General features: G+C 49.3%; 1 protein-coding gene across 1 annotated transcript in view; it reads right to left on the bottom strand.

Moving 5' to 3' along the window:
* Window positions 1–7,808: 7,808 nt before the first annotated feature.
* Window positions 7,809–15,330, bottom strand: part of LOC120994524 (interferon alpha/beta receptor 1-like) — a 43,672-nt gene continuing 36,150 nt past the window's right edge. The window contains exons 6-9 of the mRNA XM_040423162.1: window positions 13,016–13,176; window positions 11,100–11,241; window positions 10,774–10,928; window positions 7,809–10,579 (exon numbers count right to left, since the gene is read on the bottom strand). Of these exons, the coding sequence (XP_040279096.1) occupies window positions 10,367–10,579; window positions 10,774–10,928; window positions 11,100–11,241; window positions 13,016–13,176 (671 nt within the window). The 3' untranslated portion in view covers window positions 7,809–10,366. The remainder of the gene's footprint in view (window positions 10,580–10,773; window positions 10,929–11,099; window positions 11,242–13,015; window positions 13,177–15,330) is intronic.

The following is a 15,330-nucleotide window of genomic DNA, read 5'->3' as shown; positions in this document are numbered from 1 at the left end:
AATTATTTTTACATGTTATTCCCTACAGAGCAGCAGAAAAATGTTACTTTGTTTTTCAAAACATTCCAGAGACCCCAAAAACGTCATCTAATTAACAAAAACACCAGTGCATATAAAATAAAATAAAAAAGATTAGCATAGCCCTTCAGCTAATATCTGGTACCGGCATTTATACTGTACTGCAAAAAAAAAAAAAAACACCACTAAGGCAGCAAAAATGCACAAAACCACTACCAAAACCCTGTGTGTGAACCCGCCCTAAAGGATTTTGTTTTATTTTTAATTAGTAAAACAAACAAATAAAAAAATACATTACTCACCTCAATGCAATCCCCCACAGCTGCTGTTCTAGTGCTGCTCTCCACCTCCTGAGCCTTGGATCGACACACAGGAAATGACTTGGACTCCCTGCTCAGCCAATCACAGGCTGCAGTGACCCACCCCTCAGCCAGTGATTGGCTGAGCAGGCAATCCAACAAAGTTTAAGGCCCTCTGCACACCATGCATTTCCTGTCTTGAAGCATTTCTGGAGACCGTTTATCGTATCCGAGCTTCCGTTTCCTTTTCTCCATAAAGTTATTAATATACTTATTAGTGGCACTCCGACCAATGGGTGAATAGCTACTGTAGATCGCGATATATTACCTACATTACATGTAATAATTATTTTCCTACTAGCAGAAGGACCCGGCTTGGCACAGGTTTACTTCCTCTATTTCATTTAATGTTTCTGTGTGTCGTTAACAGATATCGACAGTATCCCCCATAACAGTGACCTCTACAGCACCCAGCCCCCTTAACAGTGAACTCCACAGCCCCTCACCCCTTAACACTGACCCCCCCACAGTGCCCCGCCACTTTAAAATGGGACCTCCACAGCAGCCCCTCCCCTTAACTTTGACCTCCACAGCAGCCTGCCCCTTTAACAGTGAGTTTCACAGCACCCCACTCCCTTAACAGTGACCTCCACAGGGGCCCGCCCCCTTAACAGTGACCTCCACAGTACCCCGCTGCCTTAACAGTGACCTCCACAGCAGCCTGCCCCCTTAACAGTAACATCCACAGTGAACGCCTCTTTAACAGTGACCTCCACAGTGCTCGCCCCTTTAACAGTGACCTCCACAGCGCCCTGCCCCTTTAATGCTAGGGCTACACGATGACATGTGTCACGCGACATTTTGTCTCAACAATGTTTATGATAGGCTATGGTGTCGCACTGCGACATGTTATGACTTGCGACAGAACAGTTGCACAAAAATCCATCCATTGATGTTGCACCAATGTCGAGCTACACATCTAGCAGTGTACTTGTGCCCTATGTGTTGTGAGACTTATTGTCGCGCGACACATGTCGTCGTGTAGCCCTAGCCTAAAGCTGACCTACACCAGTGAAGAAAAATGGCTGGGTTGTTATGGAAACCTGGAGTAAAACTGTATGTATGTGGAGACTAAGGGCCTGCGAGCTTCTATTGGCTGATAAGGGACATGTGACCGTGTGTATGGCAGTTGGGATATGAAGAGAAAGACTTGCAGGCTTCTATTGGCTAATGCAGGTAATTTTTGGGGAATCTCTCAGGAACGGTACGTCCTAGAGAGCTGAGACCCCCACAAGATTTCATTCCAGGTAGCAAGGGATGTGTATACCAAGTTTTGTTGAAATCGATGGTTGCGTTTTTGAGTGATCGCGGAACATACATACATAAACTCACACACATACATATATCCTTCTTTATATATATATATATATATATAGATTGACAAAAGTATAAAAAAATTGCATTTTCTTTGCATGTGGTGGTGCAAATACGCAAAGCATCACACAGTGTCACCATAGAGTGCACACAGATAATGCTGCCATATGTACACATAACCTACAGTATTATTCAGGTCACATACATAATGCTGCCATACTGTACAAATAATATGGTTATACATTGTATAATTCCACATATAAATACAAAACCTATGTACATAACATATATAAAGTCTTAGTCTATAAGTAATACAGTTGCAAGGGTAGTTTTCTGTATCATTTGATTGTATTATCAAAATGTATGTACCTACTTATTTATCCTCTGATGGGGTCTTTTTTTTATTTCTGTATATTGAAAAATTGTTAATAAAAAATGATAAAAAAAAACTAGATTTTTGTACTCATTGTAAAATCTGTTTCCCTTCCGTTCATTGGGGGGGACAGGCTTTGACCATGGGTATAGCTGTTGCCGCTAGGAGGCGACACTGAGCACACAAAGTATAAGCTCCTCCCCTTTAGCCATACCCTTCCTGTATGGACCAAGCTAATCAGTTTAGTGCAAAAGCAGTAGGAGAAGCTGGACATAAGAAAATCACATTATGTGCAAACCCAGCACCACACAGGCCCGAAAAGGCCCATAAACAAAAGAATGAGTGGGAGCTGTGTCCCCCAATGAATGGAAGAGAAACAGATTTTACGGCGAGTACAAAAATCTAGTTTTCTCATCCGTCTCATTGGGGGACACAGGCCTTGACCATGGGACGTTCCAGAGCAGTCCCTGAGGGTGGGCTTAACTTCAACCCCCCTGCCAATCAGAGAACCGCTGTTTGCAAAACACTACGCCCCAAAGAAGCGTCAGAAGATGCAAAGCTGTGCACTCTGTAAAACTTGGAAAAAGTATGCAAAGACGACCAGGTCGCCGCCTTGCACACCTGAAGGGCCGAAGCCCCCTGATGCACCGCCCAAGAGGTCCCACTGCTCGAGCCGAATGAGCAGTCAACCGGAAGGGCGGGGACCCGGTCCTTAACGCGGTACGCTTCCACAAAAGCCAAACAAATCCATCTGGAAATGGAAGTCTTTGATGCTGCCAGCCCTCGTCTCGGCCCCTCTGGAATCACGAACAGGGAATCAGTCCACCTGAAAGATGCCATCTGGGACAGATAGATACGCACTGCACGCACCAGATCCAGAGTATGGAACGACTGTTCAAGGAAGAGACGGGTCCGGACAAAATGAAGGAAGAATAATCTCCTTTAGATGGAATGTCGACACCACCTTCGTCAAGAAGGACTGCACAGGGTGAAGGACCACCTTATCCTGATGGAGGACCAGGAAAGGCGACCGACATGACAAAGCCGCGAGTTCCGACACTCTACGGATAGAAGTAATTGCAAACAAAAAAGCCACCTATTAAGACAGGAAGCGCAGCGACACCTGCTGCAAAGGCTCAAACGGAGAAGATTGGAGAGCGTTGAGCACTAGATTTAGATCCCAAGGATCCAATGGAGAACAGAAGCATGTGCCACCCCCTGCAGAAAAGTCCGAACCTCCGAAACCGAAGCAAAATTTCGCTGAAAAAGAATGGAGAGAGCCGACTGCAGGACAACCAAAAGTCGTCGCAAAGAAAAACGAATGGGAGACAGCTGTCTCCGCTCGCACCAACTAAACTAGGACTTCCAAGTCTGGTGGTAGATTTTGGAAGACGACGGCTTCCTGGCATGAATCATAGTCTGGACCACTGCAAACGAAAAACTCTGAGCCTTCAGTACGGCGGCTTCCACAGCCATGCCGTCAAAACTAGCGACCCTAAATTTGGGTGGAAGATCGGCCCCTGCGACAGCAAGTCCTTATGAAGAGGAAGACACCAAGGTTCGTCGGCGAGAAGTGCGACTAGGGATGCGTGCCACACCCTTTGCGGCCAATCTGGGGCCACGAGAATGATGGGCAGTCCCTCGGACCTGATCTTCCTGAAAAGCCGCGGAATAAGCGAAAGAGGCGGGAACACGTAAGGAAACGTGAACCGACTCAATGGCATCACCAGTGCATCTCATGCCAGGGCCCTGGGGTTCCCGGGACCATGCACCGAAGTCCTCGACCTTGTTGTTGAACTGTGAGGCCATGAGATCCACATCAGGCTGACCCCACCTCTCGCAGATGTCCCGAAAGACCTGCGGGTGAGGAGCCCATTCGCCGGGATTGAGACACTCCCGGGTGAGAAAGTCCGCGATCCAGTTGTCTACGCCTGGAATGTGAACTGCCGATAGTGCCGGAACATGTTTCTCCGCCCAGCTGAAAATCAGTACCGTCTCCTCCATACGCGTCGGGCTCCGGGTGCCGCCCTGGTGATTGATGTATGCCACCGCCGTGGAGTTGTCGGACTGCACCCGCACCGGACAACCCCTGAGATGGTCGACCCAATGTCGCAAAGAGAACATCCACCATCTGAAGGCCCGGCGCACTGGGGCAAGGAGACGCATTGGCCGATCCAAGGAGGCTGGGGAGTGAGCCCAGCTGCACAGAATGGCTCGCTGAAGCGTTCTGGTATGGAATTGAGTATAAAGAAGAATCTGCAGACGAAGAGCGGATAGTTATTCTGGAGGCAAGAACACCTTGGCCTAAAATGGACCCACTGAAAACCAGAGAAACCTCTGATGACTGACACATATGGGCACGTGAAGATAAGCGTCTTTGATGTCTATCGAGGACAGGTACTTCCCCTGGTTCCATGGACGCAATGACCGACCTCAGTGACTCCATCCGAAATCTGCGGATGCAAAGGAAACGGCTACACGCCTTGAGGTCCAGAACGGGACGGACCATCCCCTTTTTGGGAACCACAAAGAGATTGGAGTAAAACCCCTGAAAACGGTCTTGCGCAGGAAACAGAACAATCACACCTTGCTGCAGCAGCGTGTGAATTGCCAGAAAAAAAAGAATCTGCGGCTGCAGGGAAGACTAGGAGGAGACGACCGAAAAAAACGGGACGGAGCGGAGGACTTGAAGTCTAGCTTGTAGCCCTCTGCAATGACCTCCCTGACCCATGCAACTGAGACGTGAGCCAGTCAAACATGCTGAAACACATGAAGCCATGAACACATGAACTCTAAGGGTTAAAGGACTTGGAGCCCTGTTGAAGAAAATGCCAGGAAGGCCGCGGCTTAAAGGAAGGCTTGCGCTTCTGGCCTGCGGCCGACTTATCAGACGCTACCTTGGGGCCGGAAAAACTCTGAAAGGGACGAAAAAAAGGCTTCTGCTTTTTTGACTTATTAGACCGCCACCGGTTCTGTGGTAAAAGGGTGCTCTTAAGATCTGTAGCGTCCGAAATGATCTCATCCAGGTGCTTACCAAAAATTCTGCTGCCGGTAAAGGGGAGGGCCGTCAGGGTCCCCTTTTGAAGCAATATCTGCCGCCCAGCAGGAGAGCCATAGGGTACAGCGAATAGCCACCAACAGGGCTGACGAGCGAGCCATAAACCTGGCCGCGTCCAAAGATGCTTCACAAATATATGCACTGGCATGAAAGAGCTGCAGGGCCACATCAGCAAGTTCCCCCGAGGGGACTCCCGAGTCGAGACTCTGACGTAAATTACTTGCCCACTCTCCCATAGCCCCCATGTAGAGGCAAACACTGACTGCAGCGCTGTGCCCACTGCTTCAAATGAAGATTTTGCAAACGCTTCCAGCTTCTTATTTTTGATATCAGAAAAAGAAGCCCCATCCGCCATTGGCAAGGTAGTATGTTTAGCCAAGCGGGAAACTGGCGGGTCCACTATAGGCGTAGCCGACCATTTCTTAGTCAAATCCTCTGGAAAGGGATGTTCAAGCGTTTTGGAAACATGAAATGCTTATCAGGGAAATTCCATTCCTTGGAGAGAAAGGAATCAAACTCCTGGTGGCTAGGGAAACACGTGCGAATAACGGGACTTCCTAAAGGAAACACCTGCGCAGGCAGATGACGGAGCTGGATCCTCAACCTGCAACGTCTCAATAAGTGCCGTAATTAAATTGTCCACCATGGAGGATAGTTTGGGCGACTGACCCTCCGGTGAGACAACATCCTCATCTGACCGTCTCTCCTCAGAACATGCCTCTTCAGCTGAGCACATGTCAGAGTGAGACTCTCTATCAGGAGGAGAGGCCGAGGACACACAGAACCCCTTTTAAGGGAAGAAGTTCTGGCCCATTTTGTGGGGCGGTCGCGATGGGCATGAGCCCCAGAGTCGGACCGGTCAGAGGACTGCCCCAAAGTTGTCACGGCTGAGGATGGAGGAAATCCTCAGCCGTGCGATGCCCGGAAGATGTTAGTGGCTGCTCGGCCAGGATGACAGAAATAGGGAGCAGGTCACCTCCTAGAGCTTCCCTAATCTGACCCTGACTCCTAGCTGCATGAGCCGACCTTGAAGGTAGGAGGGCTCATGCTCAGGAACCTCGGATCCCTACTGACCCTCCGCCGATCCCTGAGCTGGGTAGACAGCCCGTTCCTCCTAGACACGGAGGAACAGGAGTCTCACTGGCCAAGCTGCAAAGGAAAGGGATACAAAAACAGACCTATGGATATGGCAGGTGAACTGCACTAGTTCCACCTACCTGCCACAGCCTTGCTGACTGGATCCCTGTGCTGACACGCTGACGTCCACACCATACTTAAAAGGACACAGCCAACACTCATACAGACAGGAACCCAGATCCATAGCTGCATTAAATAACAGAAGGAAAACAACATCGACTAAACATCACATAACATTTGCTATGACCACAAGGGTGGCCCTCACTGGCGGATGGTATAAGGTAGGAGGATGACTCCAGCAGACCATGGCTGAAGTACCCCTCTGACTACTGCTCTCAGCAGAGGCTATATAGGCCCAAGTAGCCACACCCACACAGACACACCCAGTGCTCACAGTCTAGGAAGGGAATTAACCCTTCTCACACCCGGGAAGGGAAGACCGCAACTTAAAAGGGAATACGCACACAATTACACTGCAGCTGTTACCGCAGGCAACGACATGCGTGGCAACCGTGTCCTGGGAGTCAGCCAGAAGGCCAAGACACAAGTGAAGGGAAGTGTCAGTGCAAACACACAAACCTCGTGCACACCAAACCTATAAAAAAAGGCACACCTACAAAGACAGGTTGCCAGGTGAAACCGCATGCAGATTGCAGCAAGCTGCCAAGCAACAGCTCAGGCTGCTATGCTGCCAAGTACACAATAAGAACATGTTGCCAACGGCAACCACAAGTGAGGCAACGTACAAGCGGCCCTCACCTGTGGTCGAAACAACCACACGAGACCGCAGGCAACAGCATGCGGTTTAGGAGTCACGACCATGACCATGGTCGTGACAGAAGTCTTCTGCCCCCTTGGCTCCAGCCGGATCACCACCTTCGGTGTGTGGCCCCTTGGTGAGGGACGCTACACCGAAATAGAGGGGACTTTCGCTGGGGCGGCTGTGGTGATGCGATTGCTGGCAGAAGACAGAGGTTTTTATGGGAACCTCTGGTCCTTATTTTCTTCCGGAAAGCGGGAACGAGCAGGGGGTTTGGGCGACCCCCTGGTCTCCAGTCTTCTGCCGACAAACGCCCCAATATATCCACAATAGCTTTGTTGGTATTGGAGACATCCTGCACCACCCTAGACAGGGAACGCGCCCATTCCGGTTCTTACGTAGGTTGGGCAGCGGCGCAGCACACGCAAAGCAGTGGGAGTCTGACTGAGGGAATGGAAATTTTGCGCAGGCAAAATGACGCACCAAAGGGACCGCCTGCTTCGGGACCTGGGGCCTGGGTTCAGACATAATGACACCCCTGTCACCCCAATGAGGCAAATAGGAAGGTTAGGCCCTGCAAGAAGGGACAAACAACACTTACCCAGCCTGTGTCCCTCCAAACGCCAGTCAGACCCTCATTTCCCGCCAGGAGCTTTAAAAACCCAGAAGTGGGAGGAGTCCACTCTCCCACTGCTCTGCCACTGACGTGGGGGCGGGGCGGACAGAAGCCCCGCGCTGTCGGCTCTAATGCCCGTCCATCCTCTCAGGCCACTCGCTCTCAGGTCACCCCCCCCCCCCGGCATCCACGGGCCGTCTCACATATTGGCCAGGGACAATAAGCCATGGGGGGACCCTGCATAAATAGGCTGCACAGAAGCCAGGGCCTCCATAAACAACGGCCCCGGCTGCCCCAGAACCGATGCGCCGACCCGGAAGCGGCGCCCAGGGGAGTAAACCCCGCCCCCTCCTCTCCCGGTGCGCTCCAGAGGACGCTGTCAGCCCGGGAAGCCGCAGCAGACGCGCGCCGTGTACAAAGAAAGCAGCCACCCCCTTGCTGCAGCAGTGTCCCCGGTATGTTAACCCTTAACGGAGATTGCTGCCCAAGTCCACACGTGGGGAGGAGGGAATACTGGCCGGGGTACTGGAGGTGGTACTGAGGGGGTTACTGGAGGGAGGGGAGCACTGCTCCTACTCACCTGTCCGACGTCTTTTGCCCCCCTAACTCCAGCCGGATCACCACGCGGCCACTTGGTGAGGGACGCTACACCAGAAACGGAGGGGACTTTCACTGGAGAGGCCGTGGTGATGCGCTTGCTGGCGGGAAACAGAGGTTTTTACAGGGACCTCTGATCCTCCTTTTCTTCTAGAGAGCAGTAACAAACAGGGGGTTTGGGTGACCCCCTGGTCTCCCGTCTCCTGGGTGGGAGTGCAGGCAGTTTTTACCCGGACTGCCTGAAGCTTCCCGCTAGAAAAAAAGAGACAAAGTTAGTAAATCAGCAGACCTGCAATGCAGGAAGGTCTGCCTCCTACAGACACTAAGCTAAAACTGATTAGCTTGGTCCCTGCAGGAAGGGTATAGCTGAAGAGGGAGGAGCTTACACTTTGTGCTTAGTGTCCGCCTCCTAGCGGCAACAGCTATACCCATGGTCAATGCCTGTGTCCCCCAATGAGATGGGTGAGAAAAAGGGGTCTCCAACCATTAACAAGTATGGTATATCAACTCCCGATCTAGTGCTCTGTGAACAATAGCAACACAAACCCATTAAAGTGCAGCAAAAAGCTGAAGGGGTCATGACACTTTACAGAGAGCACTTTGCCTCCTTCATTTTAGGCACGTGGTGGTCGGGGTCAGACCCCCGGCCTGTGTAACTCTTTGGCGTATTAAAAGCATGTGATATCAGTAAAGGAAAATGCATAAAAAACAAACACTCTTATAAAGAGTCTTAAAATGTACACCAAAACAGTGTAGTACAGAGATTGACTATTTAAAGGGAATGCCCGTCCTTAAACCTCAATTTTTTTTTTTTTTTTGTTTGTTTTATTCTGTGCTCAGTAATATGCCTTCATAGGATTGGAGAACAGTTTTTTTTTTTTGTTAGAACTGCATACACATACATTTAAAAGAGAACATGCTGTTACCTACAACCGCCACTGGAGGGAGCTCAATGCATACTGTACATACATAGACCCCAATAATATACGGGATGCGGTAGCTCCTATGCTCCCACTAGTGGTGACTGCAGTTACAATGGCTTTAGGTTAAAGGGATTGTGTTATCTGAGACCTTGCAGGCATGTCGCTAGGATAAGCCCTCAAAGTCAGATAGGCACGGATCTTAGAGGTGGGACCTGCACCTATCTCCAGAAGGGGACCCAGAAAGTAGAGTGCAACTCATATGCGCACTGTGCTCTCCATTCATTTCTATCGGAGTTCCAAAAAAAGCAGAATGAGCGTGCTCTGCAATTTTCAGAAAAGTCCCATAAAAATCAATGGAGAGTGCACACAGCTCCATTCACTTCTATGGGACTGCAGGAAATAGCTAAGCCAGCTGACGGCAGAGCTGTTCTCCGCTCACTTCGGGGGTCCCATTCTGGTGATAGGTGCAGGTCCCGGAGTTGGGACCCGAACCTATCTGACACTGATGCCATATGATAGTGACACTCCAGCAATGTCTAAGATGGAACAAGGTTTAAGCCAACACCAATCTGCAACACGTGTGGTTGGATGGAAGATCTAGCCGAACAGCACGGACATTCTGCAACGCCTGCACGACTAAAGTGCGTCAGTTGTCTCCTAGCGCCTCTCGACAGAGCAGAGCGGTATTACATGTTCTGTGCAGCTCTTTACCTGTGCCACAATGTACAGTACAGTATTTCGACAGCACAGAATTCTGAACCTAACCTAACCACTAAAAGTGGAGAGACCCTATATATGGCCCGGGGCCACGTTAAAGGGGTTGTCCGACTGTTCAATACCGATGACGTCAGAGTTTCATACCCTGACCAGCACAATATCGATATGACTGATCTGTGGCCATTTGCCGTGCTGTGCCTGGGTACTTGACGGACATCTTGCAAGATGGTGATCTGTGTCTAAAATGGTCTGGAAGCCCCTATTGAAGCACCAAAGAAAAATATCAAAAAGACTGCGCCCCCCTCCATGTCAAGGCATGTTTGTATTCAAGTCGCTGCCCATGGAAAGAGGGGGCTGTGCAACTGGGTGGCGGGAAGCTGAGCAGCACTCCACCGGATCTGGACTGGCCCTTCTATGAACCTCCTCCATCATCGCCTGTAGGAGGAGAACCACCAGTCTCCGACCATAGCTATACCTTCCCCAATACACAAGGATCACTGGGTGCACGTTCCGGCCTCCCCTGTGCTTTGACCCTCATCTGAATAGTTCCCAGAATCCTGGCTGCTGGCCTGAGAGGAGCTTTTAGAAGGAATCTGCACCAAATCTTCAGTATGGGAGTTGTGGACAATGGAGCAGCGGTCTGTGGTCTCTTCTTCAGGCAGTAAAAACGGACGATTGGTAGAATCCACCGACGACTCGCCAAAACCCTGAAAAAACAAAATAACACTAAGAATATAGTGGAATGTTCTTAGCTGAAACCTGTCCCGGCCGGCGGCAGTGTATCCGAGCCCTCGCTCCTGTAACCAGCCGCATGTCAGGAGTCCACTATCACCAGGTATGTACATGTGGCGTCCCGGGACGTAGACCTGATGGACGTGGCCCTTCTGATCTCGTCTCCTACCTGCTCGATGCATGATGGCAGTCTGCTGGAAGGGAAGAAGGTATGCTTGATGTAACGCTTTAAGGGGCAGAAGCAGATGTAGAGAAGACCAGAAAGCAGGACTACTCCAAAAATGGTGAATCCGATTATCCATTCAACCATATAGGACCTGGGATCTAGAAGAAAAGAGAAGACAACATATTTATTTCATCTGAACAGGACAAGGACTGCGGGGGGGTGGGGGGCAAAATGTGTATAGAAAGTAATAATATATACTGTATAATACTGCCCGACGGAAACCACTGAGTATGTAATTCCTTTTATCTATCATTTGGCTCTTCACGCACCTGTAGTGATGCAGTAAACCTGGCTGTACAGGCTGCTCCTGTCACCGTCTTCGCACTTCATCTTTGCTTTTGCACAGTAAGTGGCTGACTCTTTCAGAGACTCAATCTTAAAAAATGGCCGCTTCTCTTCTTTAACCGTTACCTATAACACAGCAAAACACATAAGACGCTGGTCAGGTAAAAATGCCCAACATGATTCCTGACGGGCCCCTGACAGGGCTCTACAGATTAACATCTAAAATTCATATTTTACGCTTTATAGGGTCTATAGATAACAGTGGGGGAAGGGAGGTGACAACTGCTCAGAGTGCATTTCTGGTTCAGAAAATCAGTTGTCACTTTTTCATTTCTGCCATGGTTGAAAAACTTCAGCGGACATACATTTCTGGTCAGTGACTTGTAAGTTCAGTTCAGACAAAGTGGTTTTTTTCCTTCTCATCTGTTTAACCCTTTCCTAAAATGTGATCTACATGTATGTCATCAGGGCCCAGTGATCGCAGGGGCCCAGCAGTAGTCCATGCAAAACCCATGGGAGCTGTGACTGACAGCCGAGCTCTTATTGTAATGGCCAGGATTGGCGATAACTCCCATCCCAGCCACTTAACCCCTTAGGGTGGTTTAAACTGGATAGGGCTCCCTCAGTCACTCCATCGACACCCTGCTCTCTGCAATGCGACTGCGGGTGCCAATGATTGCTATGGCAGCCGATGGCCTCCAGAAGTATTGGACTGTATTATAGAAAAAGCATAAAACAAAACAAAGGATGAGATAGTCAAGTCCACTGGTTGGAAAAAATAAATAAAAATACCTTAGTTTCCTTTAAACTCCTTGCCGACATCCGCCATACATGTACGGCAGCAGTCAGAAGGAAGCGTTTGAGGAAGGCACAGAACCTGAGCGCACTCTGTTCACTGCGGGCGTCGGCAGCGATCTACAACGGACACTCAGCTGCAATGGGGGGGGGGATCAGAGATAACTCTGATCCTGGTTCTTTCAATGGTTTATCCAGTGGAATAAAGTAAGATATTATACATGTGTGCAATGTACCTTGATTACAAATGTCCAAGCCTTCTATCACTTGCTTGCAGACTGAAAGTTCTGAAAGGAAATTGCTCCCCTCCCTTTGAGACCTCGTGAGCTCACGAGACCAAAGAGGTTTGGCTTTCTACCTAGGGTTTGGCGTTGCACCAATATGGCCTCCCTCTAGGGTCACGTCATTCTCCCCACTGGCATCTAGTTTGGAAATGTTTTTACCAAGGTACTTTACACATAAGTATGAGATCTTCAGAATTTTAAAAAACAATTTTATTTTGCTGAACAACCCCTTTAACCCTTAAGGTCAATAGATGGGCGCAGAAGTGGAGCGGTTAGACGGACTGAAGCGGCTACTGTTGTCCCCTCCCCGGCGAAGCAATTGCAAGTTGCAGCCAGGGTCCTTGTGAAGGTCCCCAGACCCACCGTCTTAGGACACCTATTACGCCCTGCCACGTGGAAGAGGAAGTGGCTGATGTACAGACTGCTCACTGCTCCCTTATCACTCACGGTACGTCAAACAAAAGGCAGTGTCCAGAGCGCGGTGCCCGTTACTGACCACACAGGTCCTGCAAGCTGTCGACCTTTATTCGACCATGCCAAAATAAATCAACCTTCTTTCTCCTCAAACCTTGTGGAGCAAAAGATATTGTGCTCACTTCTACAGTACAGCTTGTACAAGGTAAGAAACAGACAGTCAAGCTGGCCCTCCTGCAAGGTGAGAAAGGAAGCCGCCGCTCCCAGCTTGAACGGGGCTCCAAAAAAAAACTTCAGAAAATGCAGAAAAGATGAAGAAATGTACTTATTTCAACAAGACTGATGAAGATGTGCCTGACTGATAGGAGCGCACAGTAGTTCTGCAATCTAACAAAGTTACAACTTACCTCCGAACTGTGCGTAGAATTGGTCCAGTATTCCAGGTGAGTCAGCCAGCCACAGAGGCCATCTATATCTATATTTCTGAACCCTTCGGGGGCACTCACATTAACGAACAATTCATTATTGACAATACGCATCATCAAGTCTTTTGGTGGCCCGATAACAGCTGTCAGAGAGATATATCACAAATCAACCATTTACACAGATTCCTTTACTCAAACGGTACTTTTATTTATTTTTAAAACCTCACAGAATAGACCAAGCAGTAGAGAGACCGGTGGGGTAAGGTAAGTTGAAGATTACTTTCTTTTATTATTTTACACCATTCTGAGCGGTTTCTAAAAAAAATGTAAGCTGCTCGACAATCCCTTTAATAACCTTAAAGGGGTTGTCTCATCTCAGACATTGGTGGTATATCGCTAGGATATGCTATCAAAGTCAGAAAGGTGCAAGTTCCAATTCAGGGACCTATTCCTATCTCCAGAATAGGCCCCCCACCAAAATGAAGGAGACCACGTAGCGCAAGCGGAACTCCCATAGAAGTTAATGGAGAGAACGGCACGCATGCACGGTGTGCTTTCTTTTGCATTGGGGGGGGGGGGGGGGGGTCCCATTCTGTAGATAGGCGTGGTCCTATCTACACATATAGTCAACATACCTGGTGCCCTCCCTGTTCTGGTTCCCAAATGGATTTATTTCAAGATGGCCGCCACCTCCTCACACTTCCCCAATCTGGGTGCTACAGGAAAGTCTAAAACACGCCCCCCCCCCCCTTTCCCCGAAGAACTAGTGTTGATGACACAAACATGTGTAATGGATAGTGACATTTTAGACTTTAGGACTAGAGAATCGCCTTAATATTCCTCATTGAATGGCCAAATTTATTCAAATACATTTTGGGCTGGGGTGGGAGGATGTTAACAGACTGGGGCACATTTATTAGGACCAGCGTTTTAGACAATGGTCTTAAAGAGGACCTTTCATCGGTCCAAACATTGTAAGATAACTATCAGGTTGTGTGGAGCGGCGCCCAGGGATCTCACTGCACTCACGGTTATTCCGGGGCGCCGTTCCGTTCTCCCACTATGTCCCCCGGTTTTTTCGCTGATTTGGTTATACTGGGAGGAGCCTGCCCTTTTTCTCCTGGGCGTCTCCTTCTCCTGTAGCGCTATCCAGTCACAGCGCAGACCTCACAGCCTGGGAGAAAAAACCTCCCAAGCTGTGAGCTCTGCACTGCGATTGGCCAGCACTACAGCCTGGGAGAAGGAGATGCCCAGGAGAAACAGGGCAGGCTCCTCCCAGTATAACCAAATCAGCGAAAATACCGGGGGACATAGCGGGAGAACGGAACGGCGCCCCCGGAATAACAGTAAGTGCTCCCTGGGCGCCGCTCTACACAGCCTGACAGTTATCTTACAATGTTTGGACCGATGAAAGGTCCTCTTTATGAAGGCCCTGCGCTGGATCCGCCAGAATTATGAAGGGAGGCGCCGGCCGCTACATAACTTCGGCGGATACACCGCTGCTTCTAAAAGTAAGACATCTTCCTTGCCGTCTTACATTTAGACCATTTTCTATGCTTAAAACACCTACACCTTGAGAGACCAGGCACAACTACCACCTCACAAGGTCCATCAAGAAAAACGCAGCCGGCACTGCTGGGTGTGTATAGCGTCTAATAGACCCTTCAACGCACGAGACAAATAGTGACAATCAGTGGTGCCCTGCTCCACGTAATCAAAATAGAAACTTATGGGTTAGAAGAAAAGGCAGCGGCACTCACCGTTAAATAAACTTTGGCAGCTTTATTGAAGATAAAAAAGGTCGGACACTGGCACTGCACAAAAGGTCAGGCTACAGCCGTTTCGCGCACCTTGCGCTTTGTCAAGCCTACAATGAACCGGTGTAGGTGTGAGATATACCTCACTCCCTCCTCCCCGGCCACGTGACCACCCACAGGTAAATTATTAATGAAGTGATTAAAAAGGTGACTCTGATCGTCAAATACATATACATACATACATATATCAAGAAAAAACTCGCCCGTAAAAAAAAATCTGACAAAGACAGCAAGGTCTTTTTTATCGTTGAGTCCTAACGGAACCATGTCATTGGTTTTGGTGATCTAAGCCGCTTCCCTCTGCAGGAGGAGGCGCTTTCTATCCCCTCCTCTTACCGGCATATGAACCACCTCCAATCCTGCACACTTCAGGACATGCTTGTCACCTCCATGTTCCTCGTGTACATGCTTAATCAGACGAGTGGCTCCTACTCCTGTGTCACTTTTTGTGTTCCCTAAACCTGATATATAGGGGTCTAA

The sequence above is a fragment of the Bufo bufo genome, chromosome 3, assembly GCF_905171765.1.
Source record: "Bufo bufo chromosome 3, aBufBuf1.1, whole genome shotgun sequence".
In the NCBI taxonomy this organism is placed as follows: Eukaryota; Metazoa; Chordata; class Amphibia; order Anura; family Bufonidae; genus Bufo; species Bufo bufo.
This window is presented reverse-complemented; position numbering and strand designations above follow the sequence as displayed.